A 24,225-nucleotide genomic window follows, 5' to 3' on the forward strand; every position below is an offset into this window, starting at 1 on the left:
AGGCCCCAACGGGTGCTGAGCCCCCCCTGGAAAGAGAAAAAAATGTAAGACCCCCCTGGACAAATTCCTGAATACGTCCCTGTTGGTATCTATTTATTATAATTTAGGCATATATTCTGTGTTGGTATCTATTTATTATAATTTAGGCATATATTCTGTGTTGGTATCTATTTATGCTGGTGAGGTAGGTTCTCCAGAGCTTAGAGGAGTATTGGGAGCCATCTGTCAGCTTTTTGTTATACTTGGTAAGATTGACATTGACACAGCAGTTGGTACCTCTTGTATTGTGGATGCCTCAAATTTTAAATTGGGAATTCGGAAGACCCACGGAAATGTTCTTGGCTTTAATATTCTAAGTTGTTACTGTCTCTCTCTATCTTGTTCAGGGAGTTCATTAAATCCGGGAGCATAGCAAGCATCCGTTGTTTAGGTTCTCACCCTCGCTCCTGTTTAGGGTACCTGAAAATTTGCTAACGTCCCTTTAAATTCATTTTACCAAACCATAGTTTGAATGAAAATCTAATATACTGCAACCAGATAATGTTTTAGGAATTGTTTTAATGTACTGCAGTGGGCTTGTTCTGAAATGGAATGAGCTAGGCTATATTGGAATATCTGTAACTGTCGCCTCTTTCATAATTTCCTTGATCATTCCTGAAACCCCAGTATGGTTAGGTGAAAAAGACTTTTTAACTTAAATTTTATTTCAATACATATTTTTATTAAAGTTAAGCTATTCTTCTGGGAGGGGGGGGGGATAACTTCAAAGATAGAAATCTGCAGTTTTTATACTCAATCCATTTAATTTGCCAACAAACTTCAGACTAAACTAAAGTTGTCGAAGGGTCTTGTGCCGAACGAAATCTATTTTTATAGTATAAATATAGAATATATCCCACATATATTGTTTAAATTTAAGCCTTTATTTTTTTGTGAGCCTTCATGAAAAGACAAAAAAAAAGTTTTAGAGTTTTCAAAAAGAATGTTATTTTGTATTTTTCTTTTTATTAAGCAAGACAGGGGAGGTTGGAAGAAGCCAGGGTAGTTCTAAAGTGGCTTCAGAGCACTGATGACGATTCAAAAATTGAAAATGAAATTATCAATTTTGAAGAAAGTAAAACTTGTAAAGGTAAAATTAAACAATATTCTACTTACAGGAACTTTAGAGTGTAGATGTCATTTCACCTTTAAAAAAAGAGGAAGCTTTCGCTGTTTTTCTATAAAAAATGTTTGTTTTCTGTTGCAAAAATCTGCAAGTCTTTTTAATAGAGAAACCACTATTGAAACCAATTAAAGCAAGAAAACAAGGATATCTCAATCATGTTTGGCCAGATTAAGATTTCAAGGGTATCATTGTGAATCAGTCTCTAAATGAAAAGTTTAATTTAAATAACTTCTAAAGTCCCGTTTAGAAATAATTTAAGGTTATATTTTATTGTAGGAAATGGTCCCTTATTTAGACATCCTACTGTTATAAAGCCTGTACTACTGATCTCAATGATAATACTTATAAACCAAGCAAACGGGATAAGTGTTATTATAACCTTCCAGGGACCGAATTAAATATTTTTTTTCAGGGTGGCTGAACTGCCTATCATCGATTCAAATTAAAATCATCGATTCAAATCCTTCTTGAATCTTTAATTTTGACTTTAACTTTAACTTCGGTGGTTCAAATTTGAACCGGAATTAGTTAGTTCAGCTGTAGCTCAAATTCGTTAATTTCGGTGTCAGAATGAGATATTTAGCTCGGCTGGTGTTGATCTCTCATCTAGAGTTTCATCAGTGATTGTTGGGATTTCAATGCTTATATCTACAATAGCTTCATTCTTCGCTGTACGATCATTTGATAGAAAACCATTGCTTGTCAGCAGGTATCAATCAAATTAAAGGGAATGTTGTTGTAATTTTAACCCTCCATTTAAAGATGATTCCTTTTACAACTCCATCTGATTAAAAATGTAGAAGATATCGTCGTTTTTCTAGCCTTTAAAGTGTTTCAGGAATAGAAATCCATTCATTCTTAATCGGTCAAAGCTTTCTAAACTACCTTTGTGAATCTGACATTCCACTCTATAAATGGAGGGTCACTTCTAGTTATATTTACAACCCCTTATTTTATAAAATAATTACATTTATAGGTAAAAACGTGATTACTTTCATGATAAGAATATTCATATTTAAGCGGTATAGATAAACTGAGTTATGATTAAAAGTTGAGTTATATTATGTTTTCTTTAACAAGTGAACAATTTCTTTAACAAGTAAACAATTTCTTTAACAAGTAAACAATTTCTTTAACAAGTGAACAATTTCTTTAACAAGTAAACAATTTCTTTAACAAGTGAACAATTAAGTAAACAATTTCTTTAACAAGTGAACAATTTCTTTAACAAGTGAACAATTTCTTTAACAAGTGAACAATTTCTTTAATAAGTGAAAAATCTCATTCAGTTTAATGATGATGTCTGTGGCAATGACAGGATTTGGAATGTATTTCTATTTTACTCCTGGGCCTAAGTTTAACTGGGTGCCTATTATCTGCCTGCTGGCATTTATTATACCCTTCTGCCTTGGACCTGGACCTCTTACTTGGATTCTTCTTTCAGATCTTAGTATACCTCAAGCAGCAGCAGCAGTTGGTAATAGTGCTTAGTATACCTCAAGTAGCTGCAGCTGTTGGTAATAGTACGTGGTGCTTAGTTTACCTCAAGCAGCAGCAGCTATTGGTAATATTGCTTAGTATACCTCAAGTAGCTGCAGCTGTTGGTAAAATTGCTTAGTATAACTCAAGCAGCTGCAGCTGTTGGTAATATTCCTTAGTATACCTCAAGCAGCTGCAGCAGTTGGTAATATTCCTTAGTATACCTCAAGCAGCTGCAGCTGTTCGTAATATTCCTTAGTATACCTCAAGCAGCTGCAGCAGTTGGTAATATTGCTTAGTATACCTCAAGCAGTAGCAGCTGTTGGTAATATTCCATAGTATACCTCAAGAAGCAGCAGCTGTTGGTAATATTCCTTAGTATACCTCAAGCAGCTGTAGCAGTTGGTAATATTGCTTAGTATACCTCAAGCAGCAGCAGCTGTTGGTAATATTCCTTAGCATACCTCAAGCAGCAGCAGCTGTTGGTAATATTGCTCGATAATCCTCAAGCAGCTGCAGCTGATGGTAAAATTGATTTGTAAACCTCAAGCAGTTCAACCTGTTGGTAATATAGCTTAGTAATCCTCAAGCAGCAGCAGCTGTTGGTAATATTCCTTAGTATACCTCAAGCAGAAGCAGCTGTTGGTAATATTCCTTAGTATTCCTCAAGCAGCAGCAGCTGTTGGTAATATTCCTTAGTATACCTCAAGCAGCAGCAGCTGTTGGTAATATTGCTTAGTTTACCTCAAGCAGCAGCAGCTGTTGGTAATATTGCTTAGTAATCCTCAAGCAGCTGCAGCTGATGGTAAAATTGATTTGTACACCTCAAGCCGTTCAACCTGTTGCTAATATTGCTTAGTAATCCTCAAGTAGCGGCAGCTGATGGTAATATTGCTTAGTATTCATCAAGCAGCTGCAGCTGTTGGTAATATTGCTTAGTAATCCTCAAGCAGCAGCACTGTTGGTAATATTGCTTAGTAATCATTAAGCAGCAGCAGCTGTTGGTAATATTGCTTAGTAATCCTCAAGCAGCTACAGCTGTTGGTAATTTTGCTTAGTATACCTCAAGCAGTTCAAGCTGTTGATAATAATTATTAGTACTCATCAAGCAGCTTCAGCTGTTGGTAATTCTGAAGCTGTTGATAATATTGCTTAGTTTACCTAAAGCAGCTGCAGCTGTTGGTAATAATGCTTAGTATACCTCAAGCAGCAGCAGCTGTTGGTAATATTGCTTAGCTTTATACAGGCTTTACTTTAAACAGATGAGACTACCCTTCACTAAAAAATTTGATTAACAACTTTGTAAAGATTTCTTTTGTATCGAGATAAAAATTCTAGAAATATATTAAATTTCTGATCAAAATTCCCTAAATTCTTATATTTGAAATAAACAGTCTATACTGAATAAATATATTAGGAAGTGTTGCATCTCTCTTAAACTGGGGATTTGCTTTCATCTTTACAACAGGTTTATTCTTTTTTAATTCGTTAATTAAACTTGTGTTTATTTTCCTTTTATCAGCTAGTTTTCTGATAAATTGATCAATTTTTTCCTTTATCAGCTAGTATTTTGATCAATTGATAATTTTTTCCTTTATCAGCTGGTATTGTGATAAATTGAACAATTTTTCCTTTATCAGCTGGTATTCTGATCAATTGATCAATGTTCTCCTTTATCAGCTGGTTTTCTGATAAATTGATAAATTTTTTCCTTTAATAGCTGGTTTTCTGATCAATTGATAATTTTTTCCTTTATCAGCTGGTATTGTGATAAATTGATCAATTTTTTCTTTAAATAGCTGATTTTCTGATAAATTGATAATTTTTTCTTGAAAAGCTGGTATTCTGATCAATTGATAATTTTTTCCTTATCTGCTGGTTTTCTGATAAATTGATCAATTTTTTCCTTTATCAGCTGGTATTCTGATCAATTGATAATTTTTTCCTTTATCAGCTGGTATTGTGATAAATTGAACAATTTTTTCCTTTATCAGCTGGTATTCTGATCAATTGATCAATGTTCTCCTTTATCAGCTGGTTTTCTGATAAATTGATCGATTTTTTCCTTTATCAGCTGGTTTTCTGATCAATTGATAATTTTTTCCTTTATTAGCTGGTATTGTGATAAATTGAACAATTTTTCCTTTATCAGCTGGTATTTTGATCAATTGATCAATGTTCTCCTTTATCAGCTGGTTTTCTGATAAATTGATAAATTTTTTCCTTTAATAGCTGGTTTTCTGATCAATTGATAATTTTTTTCTTGAAAAGCTGGTATTCTGATAAATTGAACAATTTTTCCTTTTTCAGCTGGTATTTTGATCAATTGATCAATGTTCCTTTTTATCGGCTGGTTTTCTGATAAATTGATCAATTTTTTCCTTTAATAGCTGGTTTTCTGATCAATTGATAATTTTTTTCTTGAAAAGCTGGTATTCTGATCAATTGATCAATTTTTTCACTTGTCATAAAACAATATGGATTTATGCATTGATTGATTTCTTGCTTAGTTCAAGTTAATGAACTGTCATCAAATGAAAATTGATTATTGATTTATGGAAATAAAGGTTAATAGATTGCATTTTATTCCATAATAGATTGAATTATGATTGATTAATTCTAAATTTTACAATTTAATAACCAATTCATTATTAAACGAAGAAATAATTATGTATATTACTAGCTGAAATGAAAATGTCATTCCATTCAATCCAGCCGTTTGGCCAGCTAAAGCTAAGTATAACAATATAGGCATATCATTATCTACATACAAATGAGCGAAGAGCTTTATTATATAGATAAATAATGTGTCCCAAAAAAACGCTCTTTTAGGTACTATAACAGCTTTCAACATGGTCGAAATTTTTTTATCTATATGTAAATTTGGCTTGTCTGTCTGTCTGTCTGTTTGTCTGTTTGTTTGTTTGTATCCAATAAACGTCAAAACGGCTGAACCGGTTGGGCCCAATTTTTTGGGGGGGACATCTAGGGAACCCAGGGAAGGTTTATGAATGATTGAAATTTAAAATATTTGTCTCCATCAAAATTCGATCTTCATTAAATTTTTGAAAATTTTGAAAATCCACGAAATTTTTTGTGAAAATCCGCGAATTATTTTTGTTTTGTTTTACAATGTACACATAGAGAACATGTTCACAATTAATTTAGAAGATGGGCGCGAAGCGCCCTCTAAGGCTAGTTATTTTATATTTTCGAAAGGAACTGAGTTTTTGCCACAAACTCTAATTTTCAATCCCTATTTCTTTTCAAACTATAAATTATATTGGCTTGGTTTTGACTTTTTTTGCCAATTCGTGAATCGTGTTTTTCGAGAGCTGTAGTACCTACAAGAACTTTTTTGGACAGCCTGTAATTTTATATAAAAATGCAGTATTTGGCGGAATGGAGGAGATGTTGGGAAAGTGTGGAGTATTCTGGTTCTACGGTTTCAGGTCGAATATTTAAAAAATAAATATAAAATATAATATATAATATATATAATATATAAATCCAGAAAACTCGGAAAACCTTTTTATCAGATATTTTATCTATTTTGTTTTAGTTCAATTATCGGTGGTATTTTTGTGTTATTATTTCTACCAGAAACACGAGGGAAATCTAGGAGGGAAATAGAGCAGATGCTAATGTAAATTATTTTTATATTTTGTTATGAAATATAGTATTGGTTAAACTTTGGGTGTTTTAAGTCCCTTTATAATTCTAATCTTTAACCTATGTCCATGTCTATTAGGGCTAGCCAACGAAATAAATGTCGAAATACTTTTGACCAATAATTTCAAAAAATCTGTCAACCATTTTCGTGTCAAATAAAAGTTCAAATAATCGCGAAAAAAATTTGCTTTTTTTCGAATAAATCGTTGAAAGGAATTGAACACTAGCCGCAGGTTAAAATTTTCCAAACTCTATATCTTTGTATCCTTATGCTGTCATAATTTTATTTTTTAAACTTTGATTAGTGGGTTTAGCAAAATTCAAAGTTTCAAATGTCAAAGGTCTAATAAATCAGATTGCAAAGCATACTTTTCTAAACAGAGGGAAGAGGTAATATTTATATGCATTACCATGGTACACCTTTGTGAACCTGTAGTTCTTCTAGTTTTGATTTTACGCAGTAGTACGAGAATAGCAAATTTATCCGGTATACATATTATATCCGGTGTACATATTATATCCGGTATACATATTACATCCGGTATGCAATCTATATCCGGTATACATCTATATCCGGTGTACATATTATATCCGGTATAAATATTTTATCCGGTATACAATCTATATCCGGTATACATCTATATCCGGTAGACATATTATATCCGGTATACAATCTTTATCCGGTGTACATTATATCCGGTATGCATACCAAATACGGTATATATATTATATCCGGTATACATAGTATATCCTGTACACATTCAATATCCGGTATGCATATTATATCAGGTATACATATTATATCCGGTATACATACTATATCCGGTATACATATTATATCCGGTATACATACTATATCCGATATACATACTATATCCGGTAGTTATATTATATCCGATATACACACTATATACTGTACACATATTTTATCCGATATACATACTATTTCCGGTATACATACTATATCCGGTATGCACATTATATGCGGTATACATACTATATATCCGGTATACATATTATATCCGGTAAACATACTATCCTGTATACATACTATATCCGGTATGCATATTATATCCGGTATACATATTATATTCGGTATACATACTTTATCCGGTATACATATTATATCCGGTATACATACTATATCCTGTATACATACTATATCCGGTATGCATATTATATCCGTTATGCACATTATATCCGGTATACATACTATATCCGGTATACATATTATATCCGGTATACATATTGTATCCGGTATACATACTATAAGTTTAAAACATTTTCGTTCTTCTCAATAGCTCTTTGATAATAAAGCATCATGAATAAAAACATATAAGATTTAAATCTTACGTGAACTTTACTTTAGTTTAACGTGAAGATATAAGATAAAAATTGTGTCGAGTCAATACAGGTTCTAACCCTGACATCAATCTTCATACTAATACCAATACCAGTCAAAATACTCCCTTTAAATCTACATATTTTCCAATATAATCATCTAAATACATACAGTTTATCCCGCAAAACATTACAAATTTAAGACGACCCAGTGAAATAGCATCAAGTACCTCTAAAACTCTAGGAATTACTCGTACAAAATATGAAAATAAATTCTGTTTCTTCTAACTGTTTTGAAGGGTATATTAAATATTTAATATCATGTTTGGTCGTCTTTAAATTTGTATGTTTTGTGTGACAAACTTTTTTTAAAACCTGAAGAAATATATTTGTTGTTGAATGATCATCAGTTGATTCATCTCTAACTCCCCACCTGAGAGAAATTAATAAGAATACATTAGGAAGAGGGGGGGGGGGGTAAGAAAATAAGAATACTTAAAGAAGGAGGGGGGAGGGAGTAAGGAAATAAGAATACATAAAGGTGGTGTGGGGGGGGGGTAAGAAAATAAGAATTATGCGTACAGTATGTTAAAGGTGCACTCGGTACGTTTCAGCACATGATTGAAAGGACTCTCAGTCTCAGCACGTTAAATATAGGACTCTTAGTAGTTGGCACGTTCTTGTAAGTACTCTCAGCAAGTTTATTACAGTAAGTTTTTTTTGAAAAAATTCTTAGTGAATAGTGAATTTTTCTATTTATGCAAATGTCTTGGATTATCATGCGGGAAAATAGGTTTTTCAGAATAAATCAAAACAAAATACATAATTTTCCAAATTATAACACAAGACAGTTGGATACATAAATTTATTCAGTTCAAGTTTCGCAAAAAATGTGTGTTTTTTATTATACGCAAAATAAAAAAGGTCATGAAATTGTGAGTAAAATGCGGGATAAAAATTCTATCAAAGTTGAATAAAAGTCTTTGAATGGTGCACTGTTAGGTCTGTCAATCTTAATTTTCAATGATATTCCATAGATAGAGTGACATGTCTGATTCAAAAAGGCACCATTACACCTTTGTCTGATCAAGCATTAATTATTTATCTATGCTTTTTGTTTTTAAAACTGTCTCAGTTTGTGGTTTCTCGAGAAAAGTGACTTGCGAAGCTCCGTATTTCAGAAGCAATGGAGAAGTTATTTGAATTAAAGCTAGAAAACGACGTTGTCTTCCAGGCAGATCAGAGCTGGGAACTTTAGAATTGATAACCTTTAATCCCAACTACTTAATCCGAATATCCACTGTGGAAACTTTTAATCTTAGCCCTAAATACACTCTTTTTCTGTTCCTTTGGATATCCGTACATTATTTTCTCCAATGAGAGTGCAGGAATAAAGTTCATACATTGTATTGACCAATGGCAGCCTTGAAAATAAATTCTATCCCATGAGAGAAATCCGCAATTTCTAACAAATAAAGAATTTCTTGTCGGCCATTTTGTAAATTTATCGGCAAAGAAAAATATTTAATAATACGTTTGAGATTCTTTTTTAATCAATTTTAACTAATGTATTAATAAATAAATGGGTGAGAAATAAAATGAAGGCCCTTCCAGCCGAGAAACCCAACAAATCTGGCGTTCCTATAGAATCAAAATTGTTGATCAAAATATTTAATCTCGAGATTATGTTAGTCTCGAGATTAGCAAAAAGAGAGGATCAAGCATTAATCCTGATATCCACCATTCTTAAATTCCCAGCTCAGATCAAGGTTTCAATGGTACCGTTGTGAATCGGACATGCTCCTCTGTTTTTTTTTAAATGTGGGGTCACTCAAAATTACATCGATATTTAATGATAATTTTCTAGAATCTTCACCACAAAAATAGCGACGAGGAAACAATAAAAAAAAATTTAAAATTAACGTTGATTTGATAAAATTGATCAAATTTCATTGATGTGACTCACCTCACATCGATCATCTGGAACTCAATTCCATATGTATCCCTAGCAAACAAAATCATAATATGATTTTTTTTCGACGAATTAGATGATTAAAAAGTAAATACAAATTTTATGACTTTTTAAAAGTGGATATTAGGTGAAATTAAGCTTCCAAAGTTTTGTCCTATTTTTACTTTTAATCTGTCAGCATTTCTTCCAACTTTTTTACAGGACAATAATAATAATAGGAAAATATTACCGCTTTTCCTTCTTATTTATGATTTTTAAAAATCAAGTCCAACAAAAGTTTGGAGGCCCAACTAAAGTTTGGAGGTTTAACTAAAGTTTGGAGGTCCAACTAAAGTTTGGAGGCCCAACTAAAGTTTGGAGGTCCAACTAAAGTTTGGAGGTCCAACTAAAGTTTGGAGGTAGAACTAAAGTTTGGAGGTCCAACTAAATTTCGGAGGTCCAACAAAAGTTTGTAGGTCCAACTAAATTTCGGAGGACCAACTAAAGTTTGTAGGTCCAACTAAAGTTTGGAGGTCCAACTAAAGTTTGGAGGTCCAACTAAAGTTTGGAGGTCCAACTAAAGTTTGGAGGTCCAACTAAAGTTTGGAGGTTCAACTAAAGTTTGGAGGTACAACTAAAGTTTGGAGGTCCAACTAAAGTTTGGAGGTCAACTAAAGTTTGGAGGTCCAACTAAAAGTTTTTCTCTTTCAAAAGAATTAATAGCCTAAATTTGACTCACATGCAATACTTCTTGAGTTGAGGTTGAACTTCTTGAAATAAAACAGATTTCTCCAGAGTCATATCGGTATAGGTAGAAGAAATGTACACCTTCACCGAACTGTATTATGAACAAAATACTGTATAAAATGTCAATTGTTTTTCATGAAACACTTTATAAAATAATTCTCCATTATTGTAAAATAGTAAAAAATATTGTTTCTTAAAAAACAGAGCATTTGTTCTCTCAAATGATGACAAAATATAGTATTTCTGTCCTAGGAGGGGGAGGTTTTAAATCTGTCAGGTCTGAACAGAAAATCCTAATTTTCCATTCTTCCTCCATTTTATTTGATCTAAATATTTGCGAAGTGGAAACTAATAAATAAGATGGAGTAAAGACTAATCTCAAACAGATATTTAGGAGTTTAACTCACTAGATTTTAAAGGGAGTGTTCGCGAAAAATGAAAGGGGGGATAGGCTTAATGCGATAAAAAGTGCGTTTGATTGCTACTAATCTTACTTCTATCTGTTGCGTCTATAAGGAGAAAATTGTCAAAAACGACTAATACCGAAGAACGTAGTGTCCATACAAATTCAGAAAGATGCAACATACGACTTAGACCGTAAAAAAATCTATTACAACCTATAGTCATCGATTATCTTTCCCCACATTTGTATATTGTTGATTTTTCATAATATGTTTTGATTTTATTTTTTTAAATAATATTCAGCTTACAACTTGTTTTCGAACATTCCTGGAAAATACTAAAATGTCGTCTTCATTGCCAAAAATCCCCGAAACAGGAATATATGTTTTTATAAGTAACTCTCAGATCATATCAATTAAAACATATTATGAAAAATCAACTATATGTGTCAGCTAACAGAAAATGTAACAATATAAAAGATTGGTTAATCTTGCAAATTAGAGTTATAAAATTCGGTGATGCTGATAGACCAAACCTCTATATAGTTAAATAGTAGATGTTAGTTCCATATTTTATTGAAAATATTTTTCGGTCTGGGTTGACCCTCGTCAGTTCTTGAGATTGTTTCTGTTATGAATATTCAAAACAGATTATATATCTCTTATATCCCTTCATTTAAATTTTTTGGATCAGTAACTTTTAAAAAATGCTCAATTCAAACAACGCATAATTAAGAAAACAGCCAAACTTCTTTCGATTTAATACTTTTTAATGCTAAAAAAAAAGGTATTTTGTTAGATTGATGTAGATGGCGTTTAATTTTTGAATTTGTCATTAAAGTTATAAACAGAATTTAGTTTCTTTTTCGTAATTCAAAGAAAAATTACGGATCTATTTTTAAATTTTGAATAGATTATGAGAGTTTTTCATAATAATTTATAATATTTTTTATTAATGTCTTTTTTAAATAAATTTGAATAAAAATTTAAGGAAAATTAACGTTTTTTTTATTTAAAATTAAATAATGTTGTATTTGAAAAATGAATCGGTTCACAAAGTTATGCCAACTGCCAATTGATATAAAGAAAATTGGTCGCTTTAATTTTTGATTAGAAATTAATTTATATCCACCATGTTGTCTATCTCTGTGGTGAAATTGTAGCCGTCTCATTGTTTTTAATAAAATGTCTGAAACACTTTTCCAGGTTTTACAAAGTTAAAGTTCTCCCTTCTAGGGATTAAAATCTATTCAGTGTATTTCACGAGGGGGTTGTTTCTCAGGATATTTATTGATAAAACTGAACTGTCAAGGTTTCATTCTAAATTCATTCTTTCAGGGGCAAATATAGTTCACAAAATAGTTTACAACAGGGATTTAAGATATTTAAATCACTGAGAACTAGTTAGAAAGAGAAGGGCACATAATTTGGTACGACTTTGTGACCTTGTAGCTCCTCTTGTTTTGATTTTATTCACAAGTGTGAATAACAGCAAATTTATTTGGTACATGTTAGAAATTCAAAACATTCTTTTTCCTCTAACTAGCTCTAATGTTTAAGAATATGTAAAATTTCAACCTTACCCGTCAGGAAATGAGTCTTTGCCACGAACTCAAATTTTCTAATCCCTATATCTTGGCAACCTGATGGTGTAGACTTTTGATTTTTCAAACTTTGGGTAGCAAACATATAAGGTCTAAAAAATCAGAGTTTGTGGCAAAGACTCAATTCCTTTGACGTGACGGAATGTGGTTGGTAACAAATTCAAAAAAGAGAATTAGAACTGAGGCTAATTCTCTAATTAAAAAATCGTAAATTTTTCTATTATGGTCAATTTAAAAATTGGAAATGTCGACATTGTTTTCAATTTCGACTGTCCAGCCATGTACAGTTTACCTGTAGTGAGTTGCCACAGAGAATTTTGAACCCATATCGGGCGTAACCCCCCCCCCCCTGAGATTTCAGAATAGATTCTCAATAGCACTAGGGAAAGAAACCCTAGTGGAAAACATGAAAAATATCTTTCTTAAAAAAAATAATAACCTTCTACAGTCTTCATTTACCAGAACTTTAAAAAAATCGGAAATTTTGAAAGATCTCTCAACTTTCAATAAGAATATCTTCCCTCTAGCTCATATACTTTTTAAGATATGAAATAACCTTCCACTTGATTTTAAAAGGAGTGCCTTGGTACTCAGTAGGCATATTCAAAATAAAATTGTCAGAAATACTTTTTTATTCCTTCATCACAAAGTGCAATAAACCTCTTTGCTATTCTTGCAAAAAAAATCAATATAATATTGGTAAGATTTTTGTACATGCTTAATCTTATACATTTACATTTACGCTTTTATGTGACACCTTGTAAACTATATTAATATTTAAGTTATTGTAAACTTGAATATCATAGTAATATTCAAAATTTTGTAAACGTTATTTTTTATTTATTAGTGGGGATAATACCCAAAACAGTGTTATAAACTAGCTAATCTATTTGCTATAGTACAAATACATATTTACAATAAAAAGTTGCACATTTGTTGCCTGTAACATAATAATTGTTATTAGTGTTGTTAGCAAATAGATATATCGTATCTTACAGACAAATGCTTTTAGAGCGCTTTGCCGTTTCGCCGTTTTGACGTTTATTGGACACAAACGGCTGGACACCCAAACACACACCCAGACAAGCAAATACAATAATAACTGTGCCAATATGATTGTTGGATATATTTCCAATAGAAAAGTAGGACATCATGATACCGACAATACAACTTATACATTAATCATTCAAACTTTCTTTAATCAATTGGCCGGACTTTTGTTGTAAATTCGAATGACCCGCCCTTTTAAAAAAAATGAGCATTTCCGATTCACAACAGCATACATGAACCTTAATATGATCAATAATGTGGAAAATTCGTGGACAACATCTTTAAGGGCACCGTTGTGAATCTGACATTTCACTCTATCAATAAAGGGTCAATTGAAATACGTGTATAGTCCCTTTTAATCCTTTCATTCAATCTTTTATTCATTAATACTTTCATTTGCCTTCTTGAATACATTCGCCAATCTATTTTATCTATTTATGTAAACATGTACTTTCACGGGCAGCCGTAGTACATTTAAATTTCAGAGCCGGGTCAACCGGTTCCAGTTTGTACTGTACCTAGCTGTACCTAGTTTAGTTAGTATCCGAGGAGGATAAAAACATTAAATTTTCATAATTTTGAAAATTCACATAATAGTTTCCTAAGACCAGAATATTTCATATATTATTTTGTGAAAATGGATTCCATGTCAGGCTTCGACATCCGTCTTTTGTTTACTTTTCCGCCCAAAGAAAGTACACTGCAGTACAAAAAATGCGTACACCTTTGAAATAACTTTCCTTGCATTAGTACCTTGTCTGATGTGAAAAGGTATTTTTTCTATTGCGTATCAAAATTATGGATAGTTCATCCTTCATTGATAATTCATAAAATTTGTCATTCATAAAATATTCTTAAAAAGTTTTTACCGAATTTTTAAAAAGTTTTACATATTTCACTCTGTGTTAACGTAGTTTAAAGTTAGAATTTTGAATATTTTAAATTTTAATTTTTTGTCAGAAATATTGATTTTTTTTGGTATAAAGCAAGTTTTCTCTTTTAACTCTTTGGTGGAAAATAAAAAGTTGCCACGAGAATTTGGACAATTTTGGCCTTGTTCCGCCGATCTAGATCTGATTGATATTATCCAATTTGTATGAGATTCTGTCAATGTTTCATCAGATCCGATCAAACTAATATATTTTTTTAACAAAAAAGCAAAATGTGATTTATCCATATCATGGGGAAAACCAAGTGAGCAATGACATTTTTTATTACTTAACGTTTCTTAGTTTTTTTTTCAGATTTTCTTGTATCAATGATTACACAAACTTCAGTAAAAGTTATTTTCAGAAACACTTTAAATAAGTCTTCAATATAAAGTTAATATGGTTTTATTGTTACTTGTACTAAATCTATAAAATGACTAAAACTGTTACAAATGATTAGTTACGATAATGTTAAATGACACTTTAAGTTTCATATTTACAAAGTCTATTACTAAACCTATTATTTATGATAGGTAAAGTTAAACTACGGTCTTCAAATTAATCAGATTTCAACAATTTTTTTAAATCATCTAGTCAAAAGTTTATTTTTTTTTCTTCAATTTTATCGAGCAAAGATTAACCTGAAAGATAAATTCATATTTCTAAAAATTAGGTTGAATAAATGGTATATACTTTTAAAGAGGTTCTTTAAGAAGTAACACAGACGGTAATGTTAAATGCCATTTTCCCCTTTATTTCTCTAAAGAGTATCTTAGTATGTCATAAATGTAAGCAATAGCACTTCTCAAGCAATCTGTTACAGAAAATGAAAAGTTTTTTATAAATCTGAATTTAGAGTACAGTACGTTTTCTGAACTGAAGAGGGCTCTGAACTCTAGAGTCTAGAGAGTGTTACTAGCAAACTGTTCGAACTCGTCTCTGCTTAGTTTCTGAACTCCTGCGGGAGCAAGGAATCGATGTTTATTCTTAGAAGTGATCAGTTTTATATCCTGAAACAAAAGTAGATATTCATATGCTTTAAAAAGATTATCATATGTATCTTTATTTTTAATATCTAAAGTTAATGTTTAATATTTCCAATGTTATTTAACTTCTTCTTATTTTAATGTTACTATTTTATATGTCTATTGTCGTAGATTACATTATTTAATATTATTATTATCATTAATATCATTGCATTCTTTTAAACATACTCAAATTCCCTAAAAGTAATCAGCATATTTTGTACCCTCAAAATTTAATAAGATATTATGAATTTAATCCCAGTTTTACTTTTTAAATGATAGCTTTCGATATATGAACATTGTAACACCAATACAGAGATTTCTACTTTTTAAATTGTAAAGAATACAATTATCAAATATTTTAATATTTCCTTTATTTCAATATTCATACCAAGTTTATTGCTGATTGCATTTTATATCTATATATTAAAGGGACTGTTAGCGTAATTTCAAGTGACCCTTCATACTAAGATAGCAATGTCTGATGATCAAGTATGAATTAGATATCAATGTTATATCAGATTATCTTCAATTATGGGTTCTTTACAAAAGTGACTTGCGCATTTCTAGGAAACAATACCAGAATTACATATCAGAATTACGCACTTTAAACCTGATAATCGACCAGTTTCTTCACATTGGTGTTTCAAGTGTACCTTTCCATGGAATGAAGGGTCACTTGAAATTACGCTTACAGTCCCTTTAATGTTGATCATACCTTAAGATATGAAGGTTTCTTGACTGGAGAACTATCAACCAAACCAAACCCAAACCCAACATTAAACTCAGGCAGATCATCCAGAGGAATTACTAGATATTAAGGATGGGCATGTTGTTCATTTTTCTAATCCGTGCGTTAACGGTTATGTTAAATTAACGTGAGGCAGCTACGCCAGATTCACATAGGTTAGACTACAAGTCCTGGTTAATAACTTTACTTATTAAATTTAGGTTTTTCGTATTTATTACTTTAGACTTCTTTGGCCATTTCATTAAAATATGTAATCATAACAAAGTCTTTCACGCTATTTTTGATGGAAATATTTTAAAACATGTACTATGTTGTAGTTAATTTTTTGAAGAAAGGCCCATCAAATCACCGTTAGATCACTTCATTTTAAACTTGTAGTTTTAAAAAGTGAAAATATATGATTAAGTTATATACTTGTACTGGATACAGATATCCTAATCTATACTGTATCCTAATACCTGTACTGGATACAGGTATCCTAATATATACGGTATCCTAATACCTGTACTGGATACAGGTATCCTAATATATACGGTATCCTAATACCTGTGCTGGATACAGGTATCCTAATATAGACTGTATCCTAATACCTGTACTGGATACAGGTATCCTAATATATACTGTATCCTAATACCTGTACTGGATACAGGTATCCCAATATATACGGTATCGTAATCCCTGTACTTGATACGGGTATCCTAATCTGTACTGTATCCTAATACCTGTACTGGATACAGATATCCTAATCTATACTGTATCCTAATACCTGTACTGGATACAGATATCCTAATCTATACTGTATCCTAATACCTGTACTGGTTACAGATATCTTAATCTATACTCTACCCTAATACCTGTACTGGATACAGGTATCCTAATATATACTGTATCCTAATACCTGTACTGGATACAGGTATGCTAATATATACGGTATCCTAATACCTGTACTGGATACAGGTATCCTAATATATACGGTATCCTAATCCCTGTACTGGATACAGATATCCTAATCTATACTGTATCCTAATACCTGTACTGGATACAGATATCCTAATCTATACTGTATCCGAATACCTGTACTGGTTACAAATATCCTAATCTATACTGTACCCTAATACCTGTACTGGATACAGGTATCCTAATATATACTGTAGTCTAATACCTGTACTGGATACAGGTATCCTAATATATACGGTATCCTAATACCTGTACTGAATACAGCTATCCTAATCTATATTGTATCCTAATATCTGTACTGGATACAGCTATCCTAATATATACTGTATCCTAATACCTGTACTGGATACAGGTATTCTAATCTCCTCTGCTGTCTCCTCCTCCCCTGTACTGAGCCTGTACAGTGTAGGTCCTCCTGTACATAACCCAAACAGACAGAACAGTACAATTTTCATTTTTAATCTACGATATGTTCACTGTAGGTTGTATATTGTAGGCTGTACATTGAAGGTTGTACATTATAGGTTGTACATTGTAAGTTGTACATTGTAGGTTATACATTGTAGGTTGTACATTGTAGGTTATACATTGTAGGTTTTACATTGTAGGTTGTACATTGTAGGCTGTACATTGTAGGTTGTACATTGTAGGTTGTACATTGTAGGTAATACATTGTAGGCATTACATTGTAGGTTGTACATTGTAGGTTGTACATTGTAGTTGTACATTGTAGTTTGTACATTATAGGTTGTACATTGTAGGTTATACATCGTAGGTTGTACATTGTAGGTTGTACACTGTAGTTTGTATATTGTAGGTTGTACATTGTAGGTAGTAAATTGTAGGTTGTACATTGTAGGTTGTACATTGTAAGTTGTACATTGTAGGTTGTACATTGTACAGGGTGTCCCAATAAACATGGAACTCAGTGACGAATTCGATATCGTCTTTTTAAATAATTCTTTGATTTAGTATAGTGATACCTGCTGAGAGAGCTGTAATCTGTAAGAGTTTCGTCTGCTATGTTCACATTTTGTTTGTTTATGTTTTGACTAGACTGCATACAGTTGTACTTAGTAAAACAAGAAAATTGCAGTATACAAACAGAGTAAACTTGTCCGTATTCACTGTTCATCTTGCGGAGACATTATAGACACATCTTTACAGTCTTTTACCCTTTTCATAAAATACGCTCTAGCAGACATAATTATATAATTGGTTTTGAAATTAGGTATTACAAGCTAATTCATAACAAACACGATATCGAATTTGTCACTGAATTCCCATGTTTTTTGGGACACTCTGTAGGTTGTACATTGTGCACAAATAGACAAAGTTTGTAAATAAACAATGTTATTATTCACAAAGGTTAGAAGGGTATCGTTGTGAATCGGACTTTGTGAATGTAACTTTTAAATTATGTATTTAATGTTAGGTTTTAAGAAGTGTTCAATTAATCGGTTTAAAACACAGATGTTTCAAAAGATGAGTAACTCAACATTAACAATCTAAACATATTATAAACAAATGGTTGGGTTTGGATAATTTCAGGTTTAAAATTTCAAGATAAATTGGTTTTAAAAGTACACTTCATTATTTAGCTTGTGAAGAAAAAAGGAAAATGAATATATAGATGGATAAATAATATATATATATATACAACCCTGATCCTTGGTTCAAATACACCTACCTACCTGCCTGGTTTATCATTGTTGCCTACACACATATACTTGGCCTTCACACATAGATTGATAGATAGATAGGTGAATAGTAGATGTAAAAAAATAGAAAGACAGAGATCATGCGTAGATGCTAGATAGATATATAATGAGTTAGTTAGATAAAGATATAGATATATAAATATCGATAAATAGTTAGAATGAAAACTATTTTTGAAGATAGATATACAGACAGATAGATAGAAAAAAATATAGATGCTTAGATAGATAGATAATAAAATAATTTGATGATTTTCTTGTGGAAAATACTAGTTTTTTCCGCGTATTGAGGTTTTATTTTGGCTTTAAAGCTTGGAGAGAATCTAATATGATATGGGACACTCTGTAGAAGACTAGCTTTCAATCTACAGATCTTGATATTTAAAAAAAATTGAGGTCTTTCTTTTAGTCGCATTCTTTGTGGTTCACCCTATATCTTCCTTATTTATTAATTTTCTATACGAACAGAGATATATTTCATTTTAAATGTAAAAGTATTAAACAATTGTTAGTTTGAAATAAAAACTATTTCATATATTTTTGAAAAATTATATAAATGAGAAAATTTTTTATGTAAACGGGGTCCGTTAATACACCTTGGCATTACTTTTTTTAATATAAGTGTAGCCTTCGTGATCTCATGTTTATTAACTGACCCTGCATGTTGAGTATCTAATGTAAAACAAACGCAATAAGAACAATAAAAATAAAAGTTTTTTTTAAATGGAATTTTTGAAATCAAAATATTTCTAAATCTATATTTACATCAATTTTTATCATTTCCTAAGATTTCATAATTATTTGATATTTTTCATAATCATAAAACCAATTTTCTATTATATTTTACAACATCGAGTACATTATTTTTATCTAAATATTTCTGAACATTTTATGAAAACATATTCACATCAATTTTTTTTAAATTTCAATATCATAATAATACTTATTGGCTTAACTAGAAGTGTACACTGTATAGAAATTAAAGCAAACACTTTATATACTGTGGATGTAAACTTTACATTATGTAAAGTGACAACTACAATCAGTGCCCACTGTACATGCAGTGACAACTACATGCAGTGCCCAATGTACATGCAGTGCCTTACTGTACATGCAGTGACCACTGTACATACAGTGACCACTGTAAATGCTCAGCTTTGAAAGAAAACGGAAAAATACTTTTAATATAAAAATAAATTAAGTTTTTTTGTATAATTTAATATATATACATCTTCATAACGCCGACATTATTTGTTGAAATATTTTAAACATACTTTTGTAAAACCTTCAGAAGCAAAAATAATCCATAACAGAAACAAAGTCTTTAGAAAATTTTAATCAAATTTTTAAGAATTTCAGTTCTAAAATACAATTAATTAAAAGAAAAATTTTACTTCAATTCAACGACGAGGTGCAATTTTTCTTCGAATTCAAAAATTCCTTATTTTAATTTGTTGAATTTCCAAATTTTATTTATATTTTTCATTGGAATAATACTAATATTTGAAATATTCTCTTCCGATAATTGAGAAAAAATTTCTATTATTCGAATTCTGTTCAGAATTAACTATTTTGGCTGGATGAGATTTCGCATTACAGGATTTTAACCACTTTTATTTCTAGTTGAAAAAGTCATTATTCTATCATAACAGAAACTTTAAAATTAAAATATTTCCATTTGAAATATTTTGAAATTTAAGGTTTTTGGTTAATAGAAAACATGAGTTTTTTAACTATTCTTTTAAAACTATCGTTTAAGTTACATAATTTTAATCTACAGATTTTATGTCAAATGAACTAAAAATGAATCACAAACTGTTATTTTCTAATTCCAATATCTTTGTAACCTGGTGACTTAAACCTTTGATATTTCAAACTTAAACTATAGATCCAACAGAATGTATAGCATTAAATAACAAAGGTCCACAACATCAGTTTGAATTATACACTTGACATACCACTTAAAAATGTCGAGTTTCGGACAGAAATGTTAGAGACACAGAGAAAATTTAAGTGAAAAAATGTTATAACAAGTTGTGCTAAACAACTATGTTATTTTATGAAATGCTAGAGTACTTGGCTTGATGCAATGGTCATTTCTATATAATAAGCTTAAAAACAAAACAGAGATAAAAAAATAGTAGTTATTTGAATTTCATTTAAATCTAAATTTATATTTATTACAAATATTTTATTTTTTTTTTTATCTGGGAACCATTACAACTGTATAGTATACCGTGCTATAATAAACAGCTATTTTAATGATTAATTTATAGCACATTTATAATGAAATTTACCATGAAGTGACCATGAGTGATAAAGTACACAATAGTTTCATAAATCTCTTTTACAGTCCTGTTAATGAATTATTTAAAGGACAGATCTCCTCGAATTATATTATTTAAAGGACAGATCTCCTCGAATTATATTATTTAAAGGACAGATCTCCTCGAATTATATTATTTAAAGGACAGATCTCCTCGAATTATTCTCTTGAAAGTGTTCTTAAACTGCTGATTGGATGCCGCGTAACAGAACGGATTCATTGGACTAAAATATAATCATAAATAAAATAGAAATCTAAGAGAAAAAAACTTTTCCTTGAAAATAGTAAATTTATATATATATACTAATTATTAATTTTTAAAATAATGAAACTAAGAAATTAAAAGTAACGTGTACTGTTCCCACAATGACTTTAAAAATTAATGGACAGAATTTAAACACCCTTTTTTCATTGTTTACAGCATCTGTAAAACTGTTTATTTTTTATTTTTGTGTGTTTAACCCTTATTTAGAAAGTTCGAAATTAAAGTTAGGCATAAATCTAATATTAAATTCGTTTTTTCTAATATTTTGATCATTATTTCTAACATTTTGTTCATTATTTCTAACATTTTGTCCGTAATTTCTAACATTTTGTTCATTATTTCTAACATTTTTTTCATTAATCCCAACATTTTGATTATTATTTATAACATTTTGTTTATTAATTCTAACATTTTGTATATTATTTCTAACATTATGTTCATTATTTCTAACATGTTGTTTATTATTTCTAATATTTTGTTCATTGTTTCTAACATTTTCTTTATTAATTCTAAAACATTTTGTTTATTTTTCTAATATTTTGTTCACTGATTCTAACATTTTGTTAATTATTTCTAACATTTTTATTTTATTGTTTCTAAATTCTAACATTTCTAACAAAATTATCGCAATTTCTAAATTCATTATTCAGACAAAATGTTGTTGTTTTCAAACTGTACATTTTGTACATGTTTACCTGTTCGCGTAGCAGAGGAAGTATGAGAGCATGTACACATGTACATTAATACAATTTGGACAGAAGGAAGCTACAATAGCCAGTATATGGTAGGGGGTCCAACAGGTCACAAACGCACCTTAATAACATTTTGTTAAGGAACTGCAGAATTCATTTCTATAGTGGTCACTGGTTCACCGAATAAAGCGTTGCTTATCGTTAATTTTGAATGATTGATCTTGATTCTAGAAATCCAATAAATTTGAGGATAAATGCTTGATCCCTGCCGGGTTTAACCACCAAGGGATATCAAAGAGAAATTAAACTAATCTGTATAGAAGTTGGAAATAAATGCTTGATCTAGAGTGCTGACAACAGATGAAGGTTTAAAGAAAATTGTAATTCAGGCCCATTCCACTTTAAATGGAGGGTTACTTGAAATTTCGTTAACAGGAATTAATATAAACATTTTCTAAGTATGAAGTAAAAATGATTAATTTTTTTAAGCTTCTTAACAGATTTTATCATGATATATAAAAGCAAAATTAATTTTTTAGATTGAAATCCTTACTCAGAACCATCAAGTGTGGTTTAAAAAGTGGTCCAAAAAAACAAAAATTATGAAGTATTGAAGTCAAAAAATCCTTCCGGTAAATCCAAAGAAAATAATTGTTTTTTTATGCATACTTACCTAAGATAAGAGATATTGTTTTTAGAGCTTTCCTCGCCCTATTCTCTGTTTTCAGTTTCTCCTTTTTCTTCCTCCTAAACCTTATCTTATTTCCAACTCTGTTCACCCAATCTTCTCTGAACAAAAAGATTAAATTTATCCGTTTTTCTTCCTCCTAAACCTTATCTTATTTCCAACTCTGTTCACCCAATCTTCTCTGAACAAAAAGATTAAATTTATCCGTTTTCTTCCTCCTAAACCTTATCTTATTTCCAACTCTGTTCACCCAATCTTCTCTGAACAAAAAGATTAAATTTATCCGTTTTTCTTCCTCCTAAACCTTATCTTATTTCCAACTCTGTTCACCCAATCTTCTCTGAACAAAAACGATTAAATTTATCCGTTTTTCTAATCTTTCAAAATTACTAATGATTTTAATTCTACTGCAAAATTCGGTTTCATTATTTTAAGATGGGAAAATTTAGAAATTGCTCTTGCTAACTGATAGAAAATCAATAATTGTTAAGTTGTTTTTAAAAAAAATTCGCTATGCGGCTCCTTGGAACAATTTTAGGTTTAAATAGTAGATTTTGTTACAGGTAACTTATATTTGGACATCTTTTAAAATACGTAAACGACATTTTTTCTTAGAACTTGTCCCCTCACGATTTTATTTCCAATTGTCTTTCCCCAGAATTTGTTTTACCATGACTATCTTTACATAGATCCGGTTTATGAACATATACTCGTCAATTTTCAATATTCTTTTAGCAAAAAATCTCTATGCATGATGATAAATTTTTCAGAACTTTTCTTCGGATTGTATAAACAATTTTTGGAAAAAACTTTGCTGTATGAATAAATTATCTTCAAAGTTTGAACGGCTTCGCATTAAAGTTACAAAAACAAAAATAATTTACTTTTAAGCGGGTATTTTCGAATTTTACCAAGCCGAGCACTACAGTAGTCTTAAAAATAATATACAAGTCAAAGACGTCTTTTTGTCCAAGAAGTCCAGACGCCCATTTTCAAAACTATCAAGTTTTCTTTGTCACTCTTTCGTTTGAAATATCAAACAGTGGAGTTATGATGTCACAAACTCGTACAAGTAAAATAATTAAATGTATATATAAAACATTACCTGGTGGTGCTCCCGGCATTGGAAAACTGCTTGGATTCATCCACCTAAACAGTGCACAGTGGTTTAAATTCTTAAAAAAATAGTGGATACATTCGTTAAAAATATTGGATACACACTGACAAAGTGGTTTAAATCCTTTAACATGGTGAATACACCGTGGTTCAAATTCTTTAAAATTATGGATAAAAAGTGGATTAAATTCTTTGAAATTGTGAGTTTGAGTTTGAGTTCTTTAAAAACGGTGGATACACATTACATACTAAACTGTGCTTTCAGTTTGTTAAAATGATGAATACACTGTAATTTTAAATCGTTAAAAATGGCAGATACGCAGTGGTTTTTAATAGTTAAAAATGGTG

The 24,225-nt window shown here is 30.6% G+C and overlaps 4 protein-coding genes across 9 annotated transcripts in view; 1 reads left to right on the forward strand and 3 right to left on the reverse strand.

Moving 5' to 3' along the window:
* Positions 1-6,336, forward strand: part of LOC111703741 (facilitated trehalose transporter Tret1) — a 9,373-nt gene extending 3,037 nt beyond the window's left edge. Inside the window, exons 4-12 of one of the 2 annotated variants that reach the window (XM_023475777.1) lie at positions 147-245; positions 550-675; positions 1,013-1,129; positions 1,442-1,551; positions 1,735-1,874; positions 2,455-2,642; positions 4,062-4,112; positions 6,036-6,096; positions 6,207-6,336. In XM_023475777.1, the coding sequence (XP_023331545.1) occupies positions 147-245; positions 550-675; positions 1,013-1,129; positions 1,442-1,551; positions 1,735-1,874; positions 2,455-2,642; positions 4,062-4,112; positions 6,036-6,096; positions 6,207-6,294 (980 nt within the window). In that variant the 3' untranslated portion in view covers positions 6,295-6,336. The remainder of the gene's footprint in view (positions 1-146; positions 246-549; positions 676-1,012; positions 1,130-1,441; positions 1,552-1,734; positions 1,875-2,454; positions 2,643-4,061; positions 4,113-6,035; positions 6,097-6,206) is intronic. The other variant, XM_023475778.1, reaches the window with a different exon arrangement.
* LOC111703746 (NACHT and WD repeat domain-containing protein 2) overlaps positions 1-10,659 on the reverse strand; it is a 17,154-nt gene extending 6,495 nt beyond the window's left edge. Inside the window, exons 1-3 of the mRNA XM_023475784.1 lie at positions 10,348-10,659; positions 9,624-9,662; positions 8,033-8,090 (exon numbers count right to left, since the gene is read on the reverse strand). Coding sequence (XP_023331552.1) covers positions 8,033-8,090; positions 9,624-9,662; positions 10,348-10,409 — 159 coding nt within the window. The 5' untranslated portion in view covers positions 10,410-10,659. The remainder of the gene's footprint in view (positions 1-8,032; positions 8,091-9,623; positions 9,663-10,347) is intronic.
* Positions 10,660-14,728: 4,069 nt separating this feature from the next.
* On the reverse strand, positions 14,729-18,091 carry LOC111703740 (uncharacterized). Its single transcript, XM_023475776.1, has 4 exons — positions 18,056-18,091; positions 17,410-17,534; positions 16,083-16,174; positions 14,729-15,349 (listed from the first exon to the last, which is right to left on the reverse strand). The coding sequence occupies exons 2-4, from the start codon at positions 17,525-17,527 to the stop codon at positions 15,242-15,244; spliced, it is 318 nt and encodes a 105-aa protein (XP_023331544.1). The 5' UTR covers positions 17,528-17,534; positions 18,056-18,091; the 3' UTR covers positions 14,729-15,241.
* Positions 18,092-21,182: 3,091 nt separating this feature from the next.
* Positions 21,183-24,225, reverse strand: part of LOC111703752 (uncharacterized) — a 61,840-nt gene continuing 58,797 nt past the window's right edge. For 4 of the 5 annotated variants that reach the window (XM_023475794.1, XM_023475792.1, XM_023475795.1 and 1 more), the window contains 4 exons: positions 23,867-23,910; positions 22,747-22,862; positions 22,077-22,194; positions 21,183-21,340 (listed from right to left, as the gene is read on the reverse strand). In XM_023475794.1, the coding sequence (XP_023331562.1) occupies positions 21,250-21,340; positions 22,077-22,194; positions 22,747-22,862; positions 23,867-23,910 (369 nt within the window). In that variant the 3' untranslated portion in view covers positions 21,183-21,249. The other variant, XM_023475791.1, reaches the window with a different exon arrangement.

The sequence above is a fragment of the Eurytemora carolleeae genome, unplaced genomic scaffold (genome assembly GCF_000591075.1).
Source record: "Eurytemora carolleeae unplaced genomic scaffold, Eaff_2.0 scaffold299, whole genome shotgun sequence".
NCBI classification, from domain to species: Eukaryota; Metazoa; Arthropoda; class Copepoda; order Calanoida; family Temoridae; genus Eurytemora; species Eurytemora carolleeae.